Here is a 23,363-nt window from a genome sequence, read left to right as displayed (position 1 = left end):
CCTAATGAGTTGACCCTTTTGCTATTATTAATTGTTCCTTTTAATCTCTATTATTCTTGTCTTTTGCATTAATATAGCCACATTGGGTTTCTTATGCTTAGTGTTTGTGTAGTGTATGTTCCCCACACTTTCACTTTCAACTTGTCTATGTCTTTATTATTTATTTTTTTTAAGTTTTTTTTTTTTTTTTTGTTTTGAGAGAGAGCAAGAGAGAGAGAGAGATAGAGAGAGAGAGAGAGAGAGAGAGCATGTGGGGGAGGGACAGAGAGAGAGGGAGAAGAGAGAGAATCCCAAGCAGGCTCTGCACTGTCAGTGGGGAGCTCAGTGCAGGGCTTAAACCCATAAACTGTGAGATCATGTCCCAAGCTGAAGTCAATGTTTAACTGAGCCACCCAGGTGCCCCTAACCTTAAAGTCTTAAAATCATAAGTTAATTTCTCTTTTTAGTATGCTATTTTGAATATGAGTTTGAAAGAGATTTCTTTGGTAGATATTTTGAATTTTTGAATTATAGTATTCCCTTAAAAATGTACTCTTTTTATTTTATTTATTTATTTTTAAATGTTTATTTATTTTTGAGAGAGAGAGAGAGAGAGCGTGAGCATGAGCTGGGGGGTGGGGAGGCAGAGAGAGAGAGGGAGAGAGAGACATAGAGAATCCCAAGCAGGCTCCACACAGTCAGCATAGAGACCAACGCAGGGCTCGATCTCACAAACCCTGAGATCATGACCTGAGCTGAAATCCAGAGTCAGATGCCTAACTGCCTGAGCCACCCACATGCCCCTAAAATTTACTCTTTTAAAATATTTATTTTAAAAATAATATTTTAGGGGAGCCTGGGTGGCTCAGTCGGTGAAGCATCCGACTTCAGCTCAGGTCATGATCTCACGGTTTGTGAGTTCTAGTTCCGTGTCAGGCTCTATGCTGACAGCTCGGAGCCTGGAGCTGCTTCGGATTCTGTGTTTCCCTCTCTCTCTCTGCTGCTCCCCTACTCTCACTCTGTGTCTTTCTCTCAAAAATGAATAATAAACATTAAAAAGTATTTTATTTCTATATTTTAATATTATTCTAATTTTGTTTCACTATAATGTTAACATATTTATCATCTGATTTACAAAATTGCTAAAGGTGCTGCCTAAAACTGTTAGATTTTCAATCAAGGTTGGTACCAAAAGATATTATTTTTGTATTAATTTTTATACCTAATGCAAAACCACTTCTCTATGTAAAATAGATCAGAGATGTTCCTTTTATTTAGAATAATGATAGTTTCCAAATTCTGTGTAAAATGTGGTTGAAAAGAATATCTTTGAATAATTTTATTTAAAAAAAGACTCTTCTCTTATTTTAAATTAGACCTCTCAAGATCAATCTCATGGACAAAATTATATGTCAAAATTATAATAGAATTTTTGGAGGAGTCATACAAGTTTGCTTCAATATTATCAAGTTCATTTTCTTTGTCTGTGGTGAAGTGACTGTAGCCCTTGTCTTAAATTAATCTGTGTAATTATTATAGTCACTAACTTTTATTTAATATTAATCATACTTGTTCTTCATAGCTTAGAATATACTTGAATGCAAAGAGGTATTATAAACTGGCTTCTCTTCAATGGGGTTTTTGTTTGTATGCAAATCTTGTACTTATTGCAGATCTCATTTGATAATCACGCTGAACTGACTATGTCAATCTCCAGAATAGGTTTTGTTATTTGTACCATAACAAACCATTGTTGCGTTGGTCTATCTATGAATTTGTCTTTTCATTTCCTTGAAAGAAGTACATTGTTAAATGCAGATAAAAAACTTCCTTTTCCTTCTTTCTTCTTTAGAATCGAGTTTCTTACTGGGAAACGCCCAGATTGTGGATTGGCCAGTAGTTTATAGTAATGACGGTTTTTGCAAACTCTCTGGCTATCATCGAGCTGACGTCATGCAGAAAAGCAGCACTTGCAGGTAGGTCCTAGAAGAGCTCAGGAATCTTCTCTGAAGTGTAACTAAATGTTGACTGTGATTCATGGCTACACTTGCAGGAGTCCCCCGCTTGTCCCTGGTTTTCCTTCCTGAGGTTTTGTTTCCCGTGGTTTGGTGCTTCCCATGGTGTATTACCCCCAGTTAACTACTTTCAGAAGCAGATTCTCCTCCTTCTGATGCAATGTCACGTCCAGAGTAGCCTAACACTCCCTCCAGATGCCAATGTCATTCTCCTCACTTCATCTCATTATATAGGCATTTTCTCATCTCACATCATCACAAGAAGGGTGAGTACAATATAATAAGGTGGTTTGGGAGAGAGATAGACCACGTTTACATAACTTTTATTACAGTATATTGTTATAATCGTTCTATTCCATTATTACTGTTGATCTCTCCCTGTGCCTAATTTATAAGTTAAACTTTATCATAGGTATGTATGTCTAGGGAAAAAACAGTTTATACAGTGTTAGGTACTATCTGCAATCCAGGCATCCACAGGGGTTGGGGGAGGGGTTTGGGAGAGGGTCTTGGAACATATCCTCCCCAGATAAGGGGAAGCTCCTGTCTTAGACTCACTGTGATGTTGTGGTTTATAATAGGAAATATATATTTGGTATCTGACACAGTTCCTGGCACAGGTCTCTTAAAACTCTTGGAATTTTCTGTGATCGGAGAAATAAAAGTGTCTTTTGTTATGTTAATGGCGACTTTCGGAAGGCCCTTAAGTAACCTTAGTGTGGAGGCTGTTGCCATGGGAACCATCTAGGTGCTAGGAGGGTGGAAACTTTCAGTACTCCTGCTCCTCAACTTCTCAGCCTCTAGGGAAGGGATGGCCAGGAGGCTGAATTAATTGCCAATGGCCAGGGATGTAATCAGTCTGGACTGTGTAGTGTAGCAGCCACAAGCACACAAAAGGACAGGGTTGGTGAGCTTGTGGAGGGCCTGGGAGAGCATCGCACCTGGATGGCACTCTGTTTTTCCACCATACCTTGCCTGTGCATCTATCTCTTTGGTCCGGCTGTTCCTGAGTTATATCCTTTTATAGTAAACCAGTGATCTAGTAAAGAAAAGATTTCTCTGAGCTCTGTGTGGTGCTCTAGCAAATTAAACAAACCCACGAAGTTTGCGGAAACGTCCAGTCTGTAGCCGGTAGGTCAGAAATACAGGTACCAACCTGTGCTTTCAATTGGTGTCTGGAGTTGGGGGGTGGGGGGTGGTCTTGTAGGACTGAATCTTATGCTGTATCTCCAGGTAGTGTCGGAATTGAGTTGAATTGTGGGACAGCTGTAACTGAACCAACATGAGTTTGCTCCTTGGTGAGTCAGAAACTACCTGATGGAGTTGTCATGCAAACAAAACTTTATTCGCAGCAAATAAGGAGATACAGGGGAATGGCTTCCAAAGCCTCCCCAGAACAAGGGTGAATGGATTCCTTTTATTTAGGATTAGGATGAGTATTTAGACAGGGAAGCCTTGTCATTGTATGTAGGAGCGGGCATAACGTTGTGCATGCGTCTTAAGGAAACATGCCTGTCCACGCGTTGTATGTTATGTAGATGAGCCTTGTGGTCCTCCTTGGGTGGAGATTTTATACTATAATGAGCTAAATGTAGTTGTCGGACATTCTAGAGGTCACTTCATGGTCCATCTGTGCAGGTGTGAGTCTGAGGTTAAGCTCAAATGCTCTAGGCTGTCCCGGCTGTTGGAGGTCTTGTCAGGGCAGTGGCTGTCACTAGTAGGGTGGTTTCACTTTCCATTTGCCAGAGTTAAGAGATAAGCTGGAAAGAAAAGCTTAAGGAAAAATGGGGGACAAAGTTCGGTGCATATAAGCAGGTGGGCAGTAAAGGTCAGGTCTTGGTGTCCCAAGAATTGTTTGTTGGTGTGGAGACTTGTTGCCACCCATCCTCCCCCATTGGTGCTAGAATCTGTCTACACTCACAAACAAAAACTGTAGGACAGTACAAAAGCAGGAAACTGTATTAGAATATTAAGGAGACTAAATTGTTAATGCAAATATATAATTTAAGAGCCACTGGGGAGAACTTGTGCAAAGAAAAAGATGTTCCCATATCTGTAAATCTACTAATTCTTTCAAGAAATAGTTTTTGAATACTTACAATGAGCCATGAATTATTCTCAGGTGCTGAGTGATCAAAGGAGCGTCCTGTATCAGGCAACCACTGATGGCATCAGCACTTCTTGAGCTGCTAAAACTGTCTTGAACAGAGTAGAGTAAACGGCCCCCAACCCAGTAGGACAAAATTCAGGAACATTTAAAGAACATCGAGGGGCACCGAGCCTGGAACCCGCTTCGGATTCTGCGTCTCCCTCTTTCTCTGCCCTGCTCACTCTCTGTCTCTCAAAAATAAGTAAACATGAAAAAAAAATTAAAGAACGTCAAAATGAAGTTTTTACATCTTGAGTAAATCACATCTGCTTGGTAATGTTGATACATTGTAACTTGTTATTTTGTTTGGCTTATGTAAAACAGAATCTGGCATTTATATTATTTATTACAATTCTTTCTAAAATATGCCATATTTGTGAGTTTAAAGAGAGTATTATGAAAAAAAAAGGTCGTATAAAAGAAAGGAAATTCTATAAAGGGAACCAATTTAGATCCTAAAACTTTTTCACAGTATTTCAGTAAGGCCAGATGGGATGTTTTTTACTGGAGATAATTTCTCTTCAAAGTTCTCACTTAACTAAGCACCGAAATCATGTTACTTTGGAACTGTAAGGGATTTGAATTATTGTCTACTCCACATCCTTTGTTTTTCACAAAAGAAAACTGAGGGAGGGTTATGTTAAGGGACTGGCCCCGGGGAAATACAGGGATTTCTTTATCTTTTTTTCCTGTATATTTGTGCTAAAAACATATACGATACACTATCTATCTATATCTATCTATCTATCTATCTATCTATCATCTATCTATCTATCTATCTATCTATCTATCTATCTATCTATCTATCTATATTCTGCATCTTCAAGGAAGCCAGGGATTCATCTTATACCAGTGAGTGTAAACCTGACTGCATGTAGGAATCATTTGGAGGGATTTTGTGTAACATAGATTCCCAGACCTCACCTCTGGGAATCACCTACTGAATCAGCATCACCTGAGGTGGGAGGTAGGAACAGGTACCAGTACCTTTAACCATCGGCTCAGATGATTCTGAGTTTAGCCAGGTTTGAGAAATAATCTGTTCAAACTTCTTCCTTCACTTATCTTGTCCCTACAATCTTTTTTCTCTCTAAAGTTATTTTCACATTCGGTCTTCACTCCCAGGTCTGAAATTGGTAAGCAAGAGTGATGGAAAACTGTGCTACCCTTCCCCCCCACTGAGAGACTGCCTTTGGTAGCACTGATGTCTTCGTGCCTTTTTCATCCACTGGATGAGTATGAGCTCCTAGGCTGCCATTGCACTAAGGTGTGTGTTTTAAGTTCTGGGAGGTTGAGGTCTGTATTGAGCTTCTCTGTTCCCTTATGTCTCAGCAGGCTTGTTAGGAAAAGGTTAGTTTTATGGTAGACGTTACTTGTGGAACAGGCTCTATAGAGAGTTCCAGGGACTGTAGATGCTCTCATGCCCATTTCCTCTTTTTGGACTGTGGACATCCCATCATTATGTCATGCCTGTTTCAGATGCCATTTTCTACCTGAAGTTATTTATGATTCCCTCAGTGAGATGTGGTTTTGCTCCTCTGACTCCCTTTTGGTTCATTATTTGGCATCATCATCTGGCCTTCAACTAGCTTTCCTTATCCCTCGGGGTTTCATCGCTATTGCTTTTGTCATTTTAGAGACATATTGCTCTTCGTATCTGAATATATTGTAAAGCCCTGTACCCATCTGTCTTTGATTCCACGTATCTGCCTCCACTTTTATCCTGTTTTCTTTGGCATGTGAGGTCTGTCCTACAAAAGGGTTTATTAAAACAAATGCTTGCAGCATATTCTCTCCCGTAGAAGAATAGCTTTTTAACTCCTGCCACCAGTGTCAGATTATAAGTGCCTTTAAGGTAGGCATTTCATCTCCTTCACTTTTGTACGCACTAAGGACACAGCTCAGTGTTTTGCATTTGTCTTTGCTGAATTAGATAGCTCACTTTGCAACAAACCCTAACCCAGGTCTCATGTGCTTCTGTGCTCCCAAGAGTTATGGTATTCGAGGTGGTAAGAGAGCAGAGGGCTTTGGATTGGGTTATGCTTTTTCACTGTGGGAAGAAGTATGCAAACCTTCCCCCAGCTCTTCTTTCTTCACTGTTGTTAGAGATGACATTTTCAAAATGATAATATTCTCTTTTAGAAAAGAACTTAAAAAAAAATTTTTTTTAATGTTTATTCACTTTTTTTTGAGAGAGAGAGAGAGAGAGAGGGAGAGCAACAGACACCCAGGCACCCCTTAAATAAATTTCTTTTTTAAAAAAAATTTGTTTTGAGAGATAGAGACCAAGCAGGGGACGGGCAGAGAGAATCCCAATCAGTCTTGTGCTGTCAGTGCAGAGCCTCAGGTGGGGCTCGATCCCACGAACCCTGAGATCATGACCTGAGCCGAGATTAAGACACGGACGCTTAACGGACTGAACCACCCAGGGGCCCCTCAAAGTAATATTCTTATGTAAACAATTATTACTTGATTGCATGAAACACCCCGTGTGTTTTGCTAACCTAGAAATCGCAACCAGTTTAATGCCTTCGTGGAACAATGAAGACTAACATCTGATATATGAGCAGATGATATTTGAGCCTTATCAGGTTTTCTTATAGGCATAGTTGATTTTAATGTACTCTGCTTCTAAACCTCTTTGTCCCTTTAAAAAATTAAACTCTACTTTTTTTATGTTTACTGCAGCATTTTTTAGAAGAATGAAGTCCTGGAAATAGTTAAAATGTCCAGTCGTAGGTTTGTTAAAAAATATCATGGCAAAGCCAAACTTTCTAAATCATATGTTGGAAGGATAAGACACTGAAAGAAGCTAACAACATATTTTTTAAGTAAAAAAAAATGAACTGACCAACCAATCAACCAACAACAACAACAAAAATGTTACAGAACAGTATCTGTATTATGACTCTGATTTTTTTTACATATGGCTTTTTTCTATTTCCAGTATAAATCTATAAAAGCCTTTGAATATTACACACAAGGAAACAAGAAGGAAAGACAAAAATTATATACACATTTAGAAACACATTGTTAACGCTAAAAGTTATTATAGAGTTTGGAATCACTGAATTCCAGTGGGAGATAACTAACTTGATACTGAGGATAGCCTTGCAAATATTTCAAAGAATTTTACTGAGTTTCATAATGACAAATGTTAGGCAAATGTAACAGAATAAGAAACTACAAGTCCGTGGGCATCCGTTTGTGAAGAAAATATACGTCATTTTATATGCTGAAACAATAAATCATCTTTTTATACAGCTTTCATTAGATGGATTAAAGTATTTTAAAATAATCAAACATGAATTGTTTGAGAAAATAAAAAACTGTTCATTGTGATTTTGCAATATCAAGAAGCTAATATTTAGTTCTTCTGCTTTCTTGTTTCTCTTTGTCCTTCTCAGTCTCCCATTAGACCAGGTGCAACAAATTAACTACTAAACTAAACATACTCCTCAGTTTCTTCCCATAGTATTGTGATCCTTCTGGGCAAAGTCTCCCTTTTATTTTATTTCTTTTTCTTGTCTTTGATTTCCTTTCCCCTTCATTCCACCCCCTTCCTTTTCCATAGCTATTCATTGTAGCATGTTTATTGTGTGTCTTTCGGATCCATCTTCTGTTTGTTTATTAAATAAGTATGTTCTTGAAGTGATGTTATTTTGTGTGTGTTTGTTTTTAAAATCTACATAAGTCAGAGGCGCCTGGGTGGCTCAGTCGGTAAAGCGGCCGACTTCGACTCAGGTCATGGCCGACTTCGGCTCAGGTCATGATCTCGCGGTCCGTGAGTTCGAGCCCCGCGTCGGGCTCTGTGCTGACAGCTCAGAGCCTGGAGCCTGTTTCAGATGCTGTGTCTCCCTCTCTCTGACCCTCCCCCGTTCATGCTCTGTCTCTCTCTGTCTCAAAAATAAATAAACGTTAAAAAAAAATTAAAAAAAAATCTACATAAGTCATACCATGCAGTAAGATTGATAGTTTCTTACTGTTTCACTCAACCTTTTGTTATTGAGAGGTTTTTATGTTGCCATATGACAATCTCTTTCATTATGTCTGATGCTGTATAGTGCCCAAATGTCTTCACAGCCTTCTGTTTTATTATCTATTCTAGCAGTCGTGAACTCGAACTTCTGACATTTTGCTACATTCAACAACAAATATCTTCCTACACATCTTCTTGTGGCCCCATGTGAGAAATTGTTTGTCTCCACACCCAGAAGTAGTGTTGCCGGAGAGTAGAATGTATGCTGAATTTGTAAATTAACTGCTGCCAGGTGGCTGTCCAGAGTACCTTTCTGTTTCCTCTCTCAGCAGCCATGAAGGAGTATTACCATTTTCCTAAATCCTTGTACTTCACAGTAGCATCTACATTTCTATTTTTAAACATGTGATGTGTGGTGGGGCGCCTGGATGGCTCAGTCTGTTAAGCGTCCGACTCTTGATTTCAACTCAGGTCATGATCTCACTGTTTGGGAGTTCGAGCCCCGAGTAGGGCTCCGCACTGACAGAGCAGAGCCTGCTTGGGATTCTCTCTTTCTCTCTCTCTCTGCCCCTCACCTGCTCACATTCTCTCTCTCTCTCTCTTTCTCTCAAAGTAAATAAATAAACTTTAAAAAAATGTGATATGTCCTATGTACCATCTCATTTTGTTTTGGCTAAAATTTCAAAAAACATTCTTATGATACTTGAGGATTACCAGGAATTTCAAATCTAGTCCATTTCATTGTCTAATAATTGCATTTCCAAGCCTTTGGGCTATTTTGCTATTTATTGAAGGACACAAAACATACTGCATATTTAAAGGTGATTGTAGGTTTTGGGGGAATGGCATTTAGTAGCATCTGATCTTATCTCATGACCCCCAGGAAGCCCTGACATTGGTTGAAGGCATCAAAACATACTATCATAAGTAGGGTAGAAATCACTTTAGCATTTTACCTTTGATTAACTTGAGATTTTTTAAAAAAATCCCTCTGTTCTTGTTTGTTTTTATTTTTATTTTTTAAATGTTTATTTGAGTCGGGGGAGGGGGTGAGAGGGACAGAGAAGGAGAATGAGAATCCCAAGGGGGCTCTGCACTGTCAGCACAGAGCTTAATGTGGGGCTCAGACTTCCCAACCATGAGATCATGACCTGAGCTGAAATCAAGAGTCAGATGCTTAAGCGACGGAGCCACCCAGGCGCCCCAGAGCTGTGCTGTTTTTAGAGAGGTGAGAAGAGCAATCATACAGGTACGAAGGATTGGAGTAGATAGATACTTTCAAATACATTTTTTTTCTGGAAGGCTCATTAATAATCCATTACCCAAGCCATCAAATTAGACAATGAAACAATTAAGAGGCACTTTATTGGATGTACTTCACAAGGAGTTTCATTAGCACAGGGTTCTTTCAGCCAGCCAGAGCACAGTACGCATGAGGGATGCCACTCGGTGTGGTGACATTTGGCTGAGGGCTCTGATTCACACGGTGGCACTGAGGGAAAGTGTTGGAGAGCAGAGGTGCCTCAGGGACGTCACACTCCAAAGGTTAGATGTCCAGTGCCATCCCTAGTTTCCATTAGTTACACACCATGGATCTACCACTATGACTCTATCTAAATCTTCTTAAACTCCTATAAATTAATGGGTTGTGAAAACTTTTGGTTATGATTCACTGTATAAAGTAGCTCCTTGATTTATTTTAAAATTACCTCTTTCAGATTTTGAAAGCTGTGTTATTTGTTTCTAAAATTTCCTCCTTACTCCCTCTCTCTCAGGCTTCTTTTTGATTCTTTGACTATTTGAGCTCATTCTCCCATTAACTTTTGTGATAATTTTATTCTTGTGGCTGATTCCGAGCTAGAGACCACATTTACCCACTGCATTAAGTCAATCTGTGTGGTTTCTGTGATGAAGCTACCCTAGGTTGTGAATTACAGGCTATAAATAATATTATCCTTTTTGTGGTGACTGAATATGGCATTTTAGTCCAGGAACATCGTTGACCATTAGCAGATTAAGATAGATTGGCAGAACTCATGAATAGGTTATATATATTTTTTGTTTGTGAGGTTCCTGTCTCTCCTGGAAATTTGTCTTATAAGACATAAGGCTTATAAGGCTTGTTGTGAACTTTTGCTGGTAGAATAAAGGACCCAAGAATAAGTAAATCCTGCTGTAAAGCAAACCTACCTGACCTTAGAAATTTGCTAAGGCAGGAAAGACATGAAAGGTATACTGCTGAATGCTCAGGCCTGCTGGATATAGCCTAGGCCAGACCTCAGGAAAACTTCTCCCTATCCTAAGACCAAATTTTATCACCGGTTTATCGTGTGGCAAGAAAAGTGGCAAGATTATTCAGGAGCAGGTCCTGAATGGATTTATATTTCACCCTCATCGGCTCACAAAGAAAGAAGACACACAAAATGATGTATGTATCCCTTTAAGATACAGTGACACTGCCCATTAGCAAGCATGGCCCAACCCCTGTTCTACAATTATAGAGGAGCTAGAGAGTAGTGGGGTTGGGGCTAGGGCTGGAGGAGCTTTCTTCTAACCCCACCCATAGGGAGCATTTCCAGTAATAATTCAGGCAGTGTATAGCACATTATAATTTGCAACTGCATGTGCATTATCCTTTTAAAGCCCTCACCCTCTGAGGTATATGAACATTATCATCATTTTACTGATGAGGAAACTGAGAGTCCAAGCAATTATATGATTTGCCCATGAATTATGCAGTTTGTAAATGGTGCAGTGGTCTTGTTATATCGTGATCACTCAATATTATAACGGAGACAGCATCTGTGCATCTAATTTTCTTTTCAATAAGATAACAGTGCACTTGTAGTAGTCATGTATAATTACTGTAAGGGAAGCTTGGCATTCTGTCTGAGAGAGCAGCTTGAAGTTCTGAAATGTTTTTCTGTATTCCCATTATATATTCCTGGAGGATATACGCAAGAAATGTGTAAAATTATGATATAGGTATATAGTTTCAAAAGCCTGAGGATTACCATTTCTGAATCTTGGTTTCCTTCAGATTCCATTAACCATTCAAAGACTGCATTGAGCTTTAGTCATCCGGAGTCAGGCTGCTGGAAACCTTGATAAAGACACTCAACATTTACGTGTAAAATAGCCAAGCAAATAAACAAATGTGCCATATTCCTGTAGACTTTGTGGAAGCACTGATTTAGTCAGTTTGGGCAACTTCAGATGGAAATATGTCCTTTCATTGGAAGAATGGATAATACATTTCAGACATTCCTTATAGTTTGTTTTGAAATATTTTTTATTAGTTAATTGCTGAATTTTACCACTTCAAATATGTGTTCTGTCACTGGAAATATGTGGTTTAATAAACATAAAATGAAAAATGTGAGTGAAACAATATAACAAAATAGAAGACTAACTTTAAGAAAGTATTCAGAATGTAATAATCTAGGATTTTTTTTCTTCAAGTGCCTTTATTATGACAGGCAATTTTACCACTAAAAGGGCTAAATTAGTGAAGAATACATTTTAGAGTTTTCTGACTTTATTTAGAAAGTTGTGGAGCGCCTGGGTGGCTCAGTTGGTTAAGCGTCCGACTTCAGCTCAGGTCATGATCTCGCGGTCCGTGGGTTCGAGCCCCACATCAGGCTCTGTGCTGACAGCTCAGAGCCTGGAGCCTGTTTCAGATTCTGTGTCTCCCTCTTTCTCTGACCCTCCCCTGTTCATGCTCTCTCTCTCTCTGTCTCAAAAATAAATAAATGTTAAAAAGTTGCTTGTTTTCATCTTTAGAATTTTCACTGAATCAGACTTGTGTTGTATTTGTTATTACGTGGTATTATCACATCAATTTCCAAGAATTTTGGAATTTTGAGTTGTCACTTATTTTTAAATCCTATTAGAGTTGATTTTTCAAAATTTTTATCTTAATTGCTTGTTATATTATAGACACTTTCTTTTTTAAATGTTTTTCTGTTGGCCAATTGCGGATATTGTGTTTTATTTTATTGAACCATAGAGCTCTGACATTTACTAACAAGAGTTAAATGGGTTTTCTTTCTTTATAAGACCATAAACATTTAGTTACCTTAATTATCTTAACTTTTTTTCTGTTTTTTAAATGTTTTCTTTCATTCTTTTTTTTAATGTTTATCTATTTATTTTGCATGTGCGTGTGCATAAGTGGGGGAGGGGCAGAAAGAAGGGGAGAGAGAGATTCCCAAGCAGGATCCCCAAGCCTGATGTAGGGCTTGATCTCATGACTGTGAGATCATGATATGAACCAAAGTCAGGAGTCAGACACTTAACTGACTGATCCACTCAGGCAACCCAATGTTGTTGTTGTTGTTGTTGTTGTTGTTGTTGTTTTCTCTATTAAGGAGTTTTTAGATTAAAAATCACAGTCAATTAAAAAAAATCTGGTTGATTTAAAAAGTTCACCCTATAAAAAATATTAACAGTATTAAACTAGTGTCTTAATTTCTGGAGGGGAAGGAGGGTGTCTTTGTGCTCTTTAATTCTAGTTTCACAGTAATGCCTTCAAGAGATTTTCACAAAATTCTCATGAGGCAGAGTTTAGTCTTTGGTGGAAGCAATGGCTTTTCAATGCTGTCTTACAGGTAGGCTCTGAGAGCTTTCTGTGTGAGTCTGACATCGAGATTATGGAGTTAGAATCTGCCATTTTATTCTGAGATTCTCTTGCTTAACTTACTTTTATGATGACAATGAAAATTCTTTTTTGAAAATGTAGAATGCAGACTGGGCAGTCTTTGGTAAACCTCATCCATTTCCTTTCATTTCTTAGTTTCTAGAATTCTAGTTGCCTAGGTTAGTATTATCATGAGATGGGCCATCACTCTGTAATTTCTGGTTCTGATTCGGCATTCCTATAGGATCTTCTAGTTTTTCTGGATCTTGCTATCCAACTATGCTTTTCATGTTATAAATTTTCTAGATTGATACATTCAGGGCCAGATTTCCCATGAAGATCATGAATCTTAACCTTCAGGGGCCCTCACTTGAGTGGAAGTCTTTCAAAGCTCTGTACCTAATTTTGTTTTATAATTTTATGTTATTTTTTCTTTAAAGAGGGTCCCTAAAATTGTATAAGCTTTAGTCTCTATCACACTTGGATCAGCCTCTGGCCAATATGCTAAGTCATTGAAAATGGATGAAAAACAATAACAAAGATATACATGGACCTTCAAAAAACTTATTCAAGGTATCTGGAAGTGCCACATATTCTTTCCTGGTGGACTAAATGATCTGGACAACTATGCTAACTAGTAGGACTGTGTATCTAGAACCAGATGCACAGCTAAAGATCGTGAAAGCATCAGAGTAGAGTTTTAGAGGCTTGTAGTCCTTGACTGAGTTCTATTTTGTAGATTTTCAGACTTTTGGTGAAATTCGCTTAGAAAAGTGGATAATTTCAAACATTAGGAAATTTTTGTGCCATGTAAAATCTCACTTTTTAATTTATGTTTTGTATGTTCCCCATAACCATGGCAACAGTGTGTCTTCTTCAATTTCTCACCATTATTTTCCTCCCATGAGCCATACCTGCACCTATCTTTAAATTTTAACGTTTATTCATTTTTTGAGAGACAGAGAGAGACAGAGCGTGAGTGGGGGTGGAGCAGAGACAGAGGGAGACACAGAATCTAAAGCAATCTCCAGGCTCTGAACTGACAGCACAGAACCCGATGCAGGGTTCAAACTCCGTAAGATCATGACCTGAGCCAAAGTTGGACACTTAACTGACTGAGCCCCCAGGGGCCCCCATACCTGCACCTATCTTTTTTTTTAATTAAATATAATTTATTGTCAGATTGGTTTCCATACAAAACCCAGTGCTCATCCCAACAGGTGCCCTCCTCAATGCACATCACCCACTTTCCCCTCTCCCCCACCTCCCATCAACCCTCAGTTTGTTCTCAGTACCTAAGAGTCTCTTATGGTTTGCCTCCCTCCCTCTCTGTAACTTTTTTTTCCCCTTTCCCTCCCCCCTGGTCTTCTGTTAAGTTTCTCAGGATCCACATATGAGTAAAAACATATGGTATCTGTCTTTCTCTGCCTGACTTATTTCACTTAGCATAATACCTTCCAGTTCCATCCATGTTGCTACAAATGACCAGATTTCATTCTTTCTCATTGCCAAGTAGTATTCCATTGTATATACAAGCCACATCTTTATCCATTTGTCAGTTGGTGGACATTTAGGCTCTTTCCATAATTTGGCTATTGTTGAAAGTGCTGCTATAAACATTGGGGTACATGTGCCCCTATGCATCAGCACTCCTGTATCCCTTGGGTAAATTCCTAGCAGTGCTATTGCTGGGTCATAGGGTAGATCTATTTTTAGTTTTTTGAGGAACCTCCACGCTTCTCCAGAGTGGCTTTACCAGTTTGCATTCCCACCAACATTGCAAGAGGGTTCCCGTTTCTCCACATCCTTGCCAGCATCTATGGTCTCCTGATTTGTTCATTTTATCCACTCTGACCAGCATGAGGTGGTATCTCAGTGTGGTTTTGATTTGGATTTCCCCAATGAGGAGTGATGTTGAGCATCTTTTCATGTGTCTGTTGACCATCTGGATGTTTTCTTTAGAAAAGTGTCTATTCATGTCTTCTGCCCATTTCTTCACTGGATTATTTGTTTTTTGGGTGTGGAGTTTGGTGAGTTCTTTATAGATTTTGGATACTAACCCTTTGTCTGTTATGTCATTTGCAAATATCTTTTCCCATTCCATCAGTTGCCTTTTAGTTTTGTTGATTGTTTCCTTTGCAGTGCAAAAGGTTTTTATCTTGATGAGGTCCCAACAGTTCATTTTTGCTTTTAATTCCCTTGCCTTTGGAGATGTGTTGAGTAAGAAATTGCTGTGCTGAGGTCAAAGGGTTTTTTTCCTGCTTTCTCCTCTAGGGTTTTGATGGTTTCCTGTCTCACATTCAGGTCCTTCATCCATTTAGAGTTTTATTTTTGTGTATGGTGTAAGAAAGTGTCTAGTTTAATTCTTCTGCATGTTGCCGTCCAGTTCGCTGAGCACCATTTGTTAAAGAGACTGTCTTTTTTCCATTGGATATTCTTTCCTGCTTTGTCAAAGATTAGTTGGCCATACATTTGTGGGTCCAATTCTGGGTTCTCTATTCTATTCCATTGGTCTATGTGTCTGTTTTTGTGCCAATACCATACTGTCTTGATGATTATAGCTTTGTAGTAGAGGCTGAAGTCTGGGATTGTGATGCCTCCCGCTTTGGTTTTCTTCTTCAATATTACTTTGGCTATTCGGGGTCTTTTTGTGGTTCCATAAAAATTTTAGGATTGTTTGTTCTATCTTTGAGAAGAATGCTGGTGCAATTTTGATTGGGATTGCATTGAATGTGTAGATTGCTTTGGGTAGTATTGACATTTTAACAATATTTATTCTTCCAATCCATGAGCAAGGAATGTTTTTCCATTTCTTTGTTTCTTCTTCAGTTTCCTTCATAAGCTTTCTATAGTTTTCAGCATACAGATCTTTTACATCTTTGGTTAGGTTTATGCCTAGGTATTTTATGATTCTTGGTGCAATTGTGAATAGGATCAGTTTCTTTATTTCTCTTTCTGTTGCTTCATTATTGGTATATAAAAATGCAACTACTTTCTGTACATTAATTTTGTATCCTGAGACTTTGCTGAAGTCATGTAACAGTTCTAGCAGACTTTTGGTGGAGTCTGTCAGGTTTTCCATGTAGAGTATCATGTCGTCTGTGAAAAGTGTAAGTTTGACTTCATCTTTGCCAATTTTAATGCCTTTAATTTCATTTTGTTGTTTGATTGCTGATGCTAAGACTTCCAACACTATGTTAAACAACAGCAGTGAAAGTGGACATTCCTGTCGTGTTCCTGATCTCAAGGGGAAAGCTCTCAGTTTCTCCCCATTGAGAATGATATTAGCTGTGTGCTTTTCATAAATGGCTTTTACGATGTTTAAGTATGTTCCGTCTATCCCAACTTTCTTGAAGGTTTTTATTAAGACAGGATGCTGTATTTTGTCAAATGTGTTTTCTGCATCTATTGACAGGATCATACGGTTCTTATCTTTTCTTTTATTAATGTGATGTATCACATTGATTGATTTGTGAATATCGAATCCACCCTGCAGCCCAGGAATGAATCCCACTTGATCATGGTGAATAATTCTTTTTATATGCTGATGAATTTGATTTGCTAGTATCGTGTTGAGAATTTTTACATCCATATTCATCAGGGACATTGGCCTGTAGTTTTCTTTTTTTGCTGGGTCTCTGTCCGGTTTGGGTATCAAAGTAATGCTGGCTCCATAGAATGCGTCTGGAAGGTTTCCTTCCCTTTCTATTTTTTGGAACAGCTTGAGAAGGATAGATATTAACTCTGTTTTAAATGTCTGGTAGAATTCCCCAGGGAAGCCATCTGGTCCTGGACTCTTATTTTTAATAACTGATTCAATTTCTTCACTAGTTATGGGTGTGTTCAAATTTTCTATTTCTTACTGTTTGAGTTTTGGTAGTGTGTGGGTGTTTAGGAATTTGTCCACTTCTTCCAGGTTGTCCAGTTTGTTGGCATATAATTTTTCATAGTATTCTCTGATAATTGCCTGTATTTCTGAGGGATTGGTTGTAATAATTCCATTTTTATTCGTGATTTTATCTATTTAGGTCCTCTCTCTTTCCTTTTTGAGAAGCCTGGTTAGTGGTTTATCAATTTTGTTTATTTTTTCAAAAAACCAACTCTTGGTTTCATTTATCTGTTTTACTGGTGTTTTTTTTTTTTTGGATTCTATATTTATTTCTGCTCTATTCTTTATTATTTCTCTTCTTCTGCTGGGTTTGGGGTATCTTTGCTGTTCTGTTTCTAGTTCCTTTAGGTGTGCTGTTAGATTTTATATTTGGGATTTTTCTTGTTTCTTGAGATAGGCCTGGATTGCAATGTATTTTCCTCTTAGGACATCCCAAAGGGTTTGCTGCATCCCAAAGGGTTTAGGTTGTTGTATGTTCATTTTCATTTGTTTCCATATATTTTTAAATTTCTTCTCTAATTGTCTGATTGACCCATTCATTCTTTAGCAGGATGTTCTTTAACCTCCATGCTTTCCTGTGGTTGATTTCAAGTTTCATAGCATTGTGATCTGAAAGTGTGCATGGTATGATCTCAATTCTTTTATATTTATTGAGGGCTGTTTTGTGATCCTGTATGTGATCTATCTTGGAGAATGTTACATGTGTATTTGAGAAGAAAGTATACTCTCTTGCTTTGGGATGCATAATTCTAAATATATCTGTCAAGTCCATCTGGTCCAATGTATTGTTCAGGGCCATTGTTTCTTTACTGATTCTGTCTAGATGATCTATCCAGTTGTTGTAAGTGGAGTATTAAAGTGCCCTACAATTACCACATTCTTATCAGTAACGTTGCTTATGTTTGTGATTGTTTTATATATTTGAGTGCTTTCAAATTCAATGCATAGACATTTATAATTGTTAGCTCTTCCTGATGGATAGACCCTGTAATTATTATATAATTCCCTTTTTTATCTCTTGTTACAGCCTTTAATTTAAAGCCTAATTTGTCTGATATAAGTATGGCTACTCTAGCTTTCTTTTTACTTGCAGTAACATGATAGGTAGTTCTCCATCTCCTCACTTTCAATCTGAAGGTGTCCTCAGGTCTAAAATGAGTCTCTTGTAGACAGCAAATAGATGAATCTTGTTTTTTGTTTTTGTTTTTGTTTTTGTTTTTGTCTTTGTTTTTTTGTTTGTTTTTTTTTTCCATTCTGATAACCTATGTCTTTTGGTTGGAGCATTTAGTCCATTTACATTCAGTGTTATTGTCAAAAGATATGGGTTTAGAGTCATTCTGTTATCTGTAGGTTTCATGCTTGTAGTGATGTCTCTGATACTTTGTGGTCCTTGCAACATTTCACTCACAGAGTCCCCCTTAGGATCTCTTGTAGGGTTGGTTTAGTGGTGATGAATTCCTTCAGTTTTTGTTTGTTTGGGAAAACCTTTATCTCTCCTTCTATTCTGAATGACAGACTTGCTGGATAAAGGATTCTTGGCTGCATATTTTTTCTGCTAATCATATTGAAGATTCCCTGCCATTCCTTTCTGGCCTGCCAAGTTTCAGTAGATAGGTCTGCTACTATCCTTATGTTTCTACCTTTGTATTAGTTAAGGCCCATTTATCCCTAGCTACTTTCAGAATTCCTCTTTATCCTTGTATTTTGCCAGTTTCACTATGATATGTTGTGCAGAAGATCAATTCAAATTATGTCTGAAAGGGGTTCTCTGTGCCTTTTGGATTTCAATGCCTGTTTACTTCCCCAGATCGGGGAAGTTCTCAGCTATGATTTGTTCAACTACACCTTCAGCCCCTTTCTCTCTCTCTTCTGGAATTCCTATGATATGGATACTGTTCCGTTTGCATCACTTAGTTCTCTAATTTTCCCCTTCTAATCCTGGATTTTTGTATCTCTCTTTTTCTCAGCTTCCTCTTTTTCCATAATTTTATCCTTTAATTTACCTATTCACCTCTCTGCCTCTTCAATTCATGCTGTGACCCCCTCCATTTTATTTTGCACCTCATTTATAGCATTTTTTTTTTAGCTCCTCATGACTATTTCTTAGTCCCTTGATCTCTGTAGCAATAGATTTTCTGCTGTCCTCTATGCTTTTTTCAAGCCCGGCGATTAATTTTATGACTATTATTCTAAATTCTTGTTCCATTATATTGCTTAAATCTGTTTTGATCAGTTCTTTAGCTGTCACTTCTTCCTGGAATTTCTTTTGAGGAGAATTCTTCTGTTTCATCATTTTGGTTAGTTTTCTGTCCCTTAAGAGTTTTAAAAGTTTGTTGTGTGCTCTGCACCTGCGAGCACTGCTATATTAAAGGAGGGTCATACACCGTCCAGGGCCTGGCCCTTCAGGAGGTGTTTTTTGGAGAGTGTTACTTGCTCGCTGTTGTTGTGACTTTGGTTATTTTATTTCCCTACTCGTAGTGATGTTTTGGACCCTCCACCAGATGTGCTTTGATTTGTTCCTTGGAATAGCCCCGTAAAAGAAAACAGATAGACAAACAGGAAACAAAAGCATGCAAACACACAAACATAAAACAAATAAACAAAAATAAAAAAAAGCAAAAAACTAAAAACAATCAAAAGCAAAAAACCAGAAACACCGGCCACAAGTAAAGAACAGGGTGGAAGCGGTGCTGATGGAAGAACACATACAAAGAGAGAAATGGGGGGGGGGGGGAGGAAAAATAAACATTGACCAGGCAGAGAGGCTAAAAGGCTTAATCCTGAGAGAGAGAAAGGAAAATGAGGAAGGAGGTGGGGGAAAAGAAATGAAGATAGAGTTATCCAGACAGAGAAACTATATGGCTTCATTATTCCAGAGAGAGAAAGGAAAGTAAAGAAGGAGGTGTAGAGCATGTATCAAGAGAATGGATGAAATATGTCTGTTTAGACAAACCAATAACCAGAGTAACCAGCCTAGAGGAGGGAAGAGATAAGGAGGAGAAATGGGGGGGGGGGGTAGACTATATCTATATATCCAGAGTTGACCTAGAATTAATCCAGGCAATGCTGCAGCGCTCCTCTAGAGGAGCTGTCCCTCTGATTAAACAGGGTCCCTCTGGCTCCAGTGGATACTCAGTTACCCAGTGCCGAGGGGCGTGGTTTGGTGTAGGCTGGTCCCGCCTCACTGAGGGGCGTGTTTTGGTGTAGGCTGGTCCCGCCTCACTGAGGGGCGTGGTTTGGTGTAGGCTGGTCCCGCCTCCACGGTGGGCCCCTGCAGACCCATCCCTGAGGCCCCGCCCTGGTGGTGGCGGTGGAGGGAAAATGGCGGTGGTCCCCTATTCTCTTCTCCACAGACCCGCTGGACTCCACTTGAGTCGTCCTCACTGTGCCGCGGGTACAGACGGCGCGGTCCTTCTCGCTCTGCCAACTCCCCTGACCCTGCGCTTGGCTAGGATTCAAAGACCGGCTCCACGCACTCTGGCGCTGGGGAAACGCCTCTCAGCGCGGCGGAAGTGTGGCCCTGGCTCCTTTTGTCTGTGCCACCACGCTTCAGGGAGGACCGCCTCTTCCTCTGCAGACTGTGCCACCGACCCCCTGGGGTGGCGGATGCAGGCCAGCTTTGTCTTTTCCCACAGCACTCCAGGAAGGGGGTTGCTCTTTCCTGCTGTGGACTGCGCGCTCGAGGCCACTGAACCTGGGGGTGGCAGCTGCAGGCAGACTTTGTCCTACGGCGCCGCCCTCCAGGGAGGGGACTGCTTTCTCCTACGGCAGACAGTGCCCCTGATCTACCACCAGCCCAGGGCTGGCTCCCCTCCTCCCCAGGTGCGTGAACAGGGAGCCGGCCCCAGTCTGAAGAAATCCCTGCAGTTAGAGATGGGCTCCCTCTCGGTCCCAGTCCGAGGTTTTTCTCTTGTCCAGATACAGTTCTGAACTTCCCAAGCCGCTCTTTCTCTTCGTCTCTGCAGAAGGGGACTCGCCCCCCCAGCCCCCCCCCCCCCCCCCCCCCCCCCCCCCCCCCTTCGTGCCTACGCGGCCGTTTTATCTCCCCCAGTTAGCAATCGCCTACCTATGGTCTCTCAAGTTGTGCTGGCTTCTTCCTGGTAGATTCAGTCTCTTTTCCTCCCAGACTCTTGGGGTTCAAAGTCCTTTGGCTTCAGCACTTCTTTGTTTTAGAGACGTGGGAAGTATGGATCCCCCTACTTCTCGGCCATGTTGGCCCCCTCCTACCTGCACCTGTCTTAACTGATGAGAAGAACTGATGAGAATGCTCGTGCATTATATTGTCACACGGAGTCTTCACGTTTCCTTGTTGTATGGGAGGATAAAAAAGACCATGCAAGTTGAAACTGGGTGATACGATCTTAAGACTCAGGGGAAAAATTTGTGATTATTCTGTGACCTTTAACAACGTCTGTCAAAACATTAAAAACTCTCTTACTGTTGATCATAAATGGAGGGAAATGCAAATAATAGTAAAACTAATATTTAGCACACTGATTTAGAATGTAAGAAACACTGAGAATTAAAGTGTTTCATTTCTTTGTAAAAAACGATCACAAGTCACTTGAATAATACTTACCTTCTCGTAATATAGCATGACATGAAGAGAGCTTTTTTTTTTCTCTCTCTTAGTAAAGGCTCATGCTCCTTTGTAAATCTATATCAGTCTCGACTATTTTATCCTTATACTCTCACTGTTGTGCACTCTCTCCTAGACCTCTTTTAATGTGATTTTTTTTTTTTTTTACTGGCATCACTTCCTCTGGGAAGCTTTGATCCTTTGTGTCACAACCACTGTCCTGACTTATGTTGATAAGTTCGCCCTCCCTCAATTCCTCTGTTTGCATATCTAGAGTCTCTCTCCATTTTTTTTAAAGTTTATTTATTTTGAGAGAGAGAGAGCAAGCATCAGTTGGGGAGGGGCAGAGAGAGGAGGAGAGAGAGAATCCCAAGCAGGCTCCATGCTGTTAGTGCAGGGCCTAATTGCAGGGCTTGATGTCACGTGCTGTGAGATCATGACCAGAGCTGAAATCAAGAGTCAGATACTTAACTGACTGAGCCACCCAGGTGCCCTAGAATCTCTCAAGTGACAGCAGTGTCAACATTCCCACAGCTGTGTTTCATCTATACCTTCATGTGTGTTCAATTTGAATGTCACTTCCAGCATTATCATTTGCTGGTCAATCTGTGATAGCTAATTCCTGCTTTTGATGATCCATATTTGTAAAATGTCATGTGGGTTCATTGCTGAGAACCAAGGAGGCAACACAACTACATGCTTTGTGGGCACGAACTTAATAACAAATGCACCATGACCAATACTGAGGGGCTTGGAAAGAAGTAATGGGATTGGTTACTGATTATGATGTGTATCTTTCATTTACCAGTCATTTGTAGGCTGGGGAGCTAGCAGAAAAGTTTATATTTTATGCAGATGTTTACAGTTATTATAGTATGATAACTGAAATTTGAACCATGCTGTTGGATTTATTTAACTCAACTGTAGTAACTGAAATTTGTGCCTATAGAAACTATGTAAATTGATAACTCTCTTTCTCTCTCTCTGTACGTTTGAAATAACTTCTAAACCTAGCTGTTAGCAAGAAGTTTAAGTCATGATTAAAACATTGTTTCAGTAATTTATTTCCTCTTGTGAGAGCAACATTTTATTTTGTAACTAAATGTGAATACTTAACCCAAAAAGACAGCTATGTAATTTTATATAGCATTTGAAAAGCAAAAAAAAAAAAAAAAAACAAAAAACAAAAACAAAAACAAAAACAAAAAAACAAAAAAACCCAAAACTGAAATGGATTGTTTTTTCCAGTTTTATGTATGGAGAATTGACTGACAAGAAGACCATTGAGAAAGTGAGGCAGACTTTTGACAACTACGAGTCAAATTGCTTTGAAGTTCTTCTGTACAAGAAAAACAGTATGTATCTAAATTATCAATAAGATGTGTCAACTCTGTTGAACATTATGTTTTGGTTACTGGTAATTGAGCTGTAGTGTAGGGAGAATATAAAACTTTGTTTCTTTTCTTGGCAAAGGCAGGGGGTGCTGATAAAATTAGATAGCAAAACTAATAAATGATTCTACCTATGAAAAGCAACCTTTTGAGGAATAACAGAAAAATACGGTGCATTAATGTGATTTTGTGTGTGTGTGTGTGTGTGTGTGTGTGTGTGTGTGTGTCAGATGGCAAAATGTTTTATAATATTTATGGTAAAGATCCTGTAGTTATATGACAGCAACTAAAGATGACAGACAAATTCATTCATTTCTTCTTATGGTTAAAGGAAAAGGTGATTAGTATCACAGTATGTGTGATTACTTTTCTACATGTGCATCAATGACGTGTGATATCTCTTTGAGGTCAGTCTTTACCAATATGGCCTTTTGCTAGACTCCGACTCTTTTGTGTGGAAGGCTTACAAAAGTATTCATTACTTTCAGAATAGGCCATTCCCAGCTGGTAAATTTGTGTTGGTTATGGTGAGGTCTTCTCTGGGACAGAATTTGTGACTGAGAAATTGTGCATTGTATAATAAATTATATTATAAACATGAGACCCCATGATCTGGACTCTTTCAGAGTTTGAGGGAAAAGCCAGCCAAACAACAACGAACTAGTATACTCCACAACCAAGTTTTCTTTTTTTCTTTCTTTTCTTTCTTTCTTTCATGTTTATTCATTTTTGAGAGAGGAAGA

The 23,363-nt window shown here is 39.2% G+C and overlaps 1 protein-coding gene across 3 annotated transcripts in view; it reads left to right on the top strand.

Annotated features, from left to right (window-relative positions):
• KCNH5 (potassium voltage-gated channel subfamily H member 5) overlaps nucleotides 1–23,363 on the top strand; it is a 301,067-nt gene that overhangs the window by 25,033 nt on the left and 252,671 nt on the right. Inside the window, exons 2-3 of one of the 3 annotated variants that reach the window (XM_042943442.1) lie at nucleotides 1,832–1,955; nucleotides 22,478–22,584. In XM_042943442.1, coding sequence (XP_042799376.1) covers nucleotides 1,832–1,955; nucleotides 22,478–22,584 — 231 coding nt within the window. Of the gene's footprint in view, nucleotides 1–1,831; nucleotides 1,956–19,994; nucleotides 20,045–20,393; nucleotides 20,473–22,477; nucleotides 22,585–23,363 lie in introns of those variants that run through there. The other 2 variants (XM_042943444.1, XM_042943443.1) reach the window with 2 other exon arrangements.

The sequence above is a fragment of the Panthera leo genome, chromosome B3 (assembly GCF_018350215.1).
Source record: "Panthera leo isolate Ple1 chromosome B3, P.leo_Ple1_pat1.1, whole genome shotgun sequence".
NCBI lineage: Eukaryota > Metazoa > Chordata > Mammalia > Carnivora > Felidae > Panthera > Panthera leo.
The sequence above is the reverse complement of the archived record's forward strand: the minus strand, read 5'-3'. Positions and strand labels throughout refer to the sequence as shown.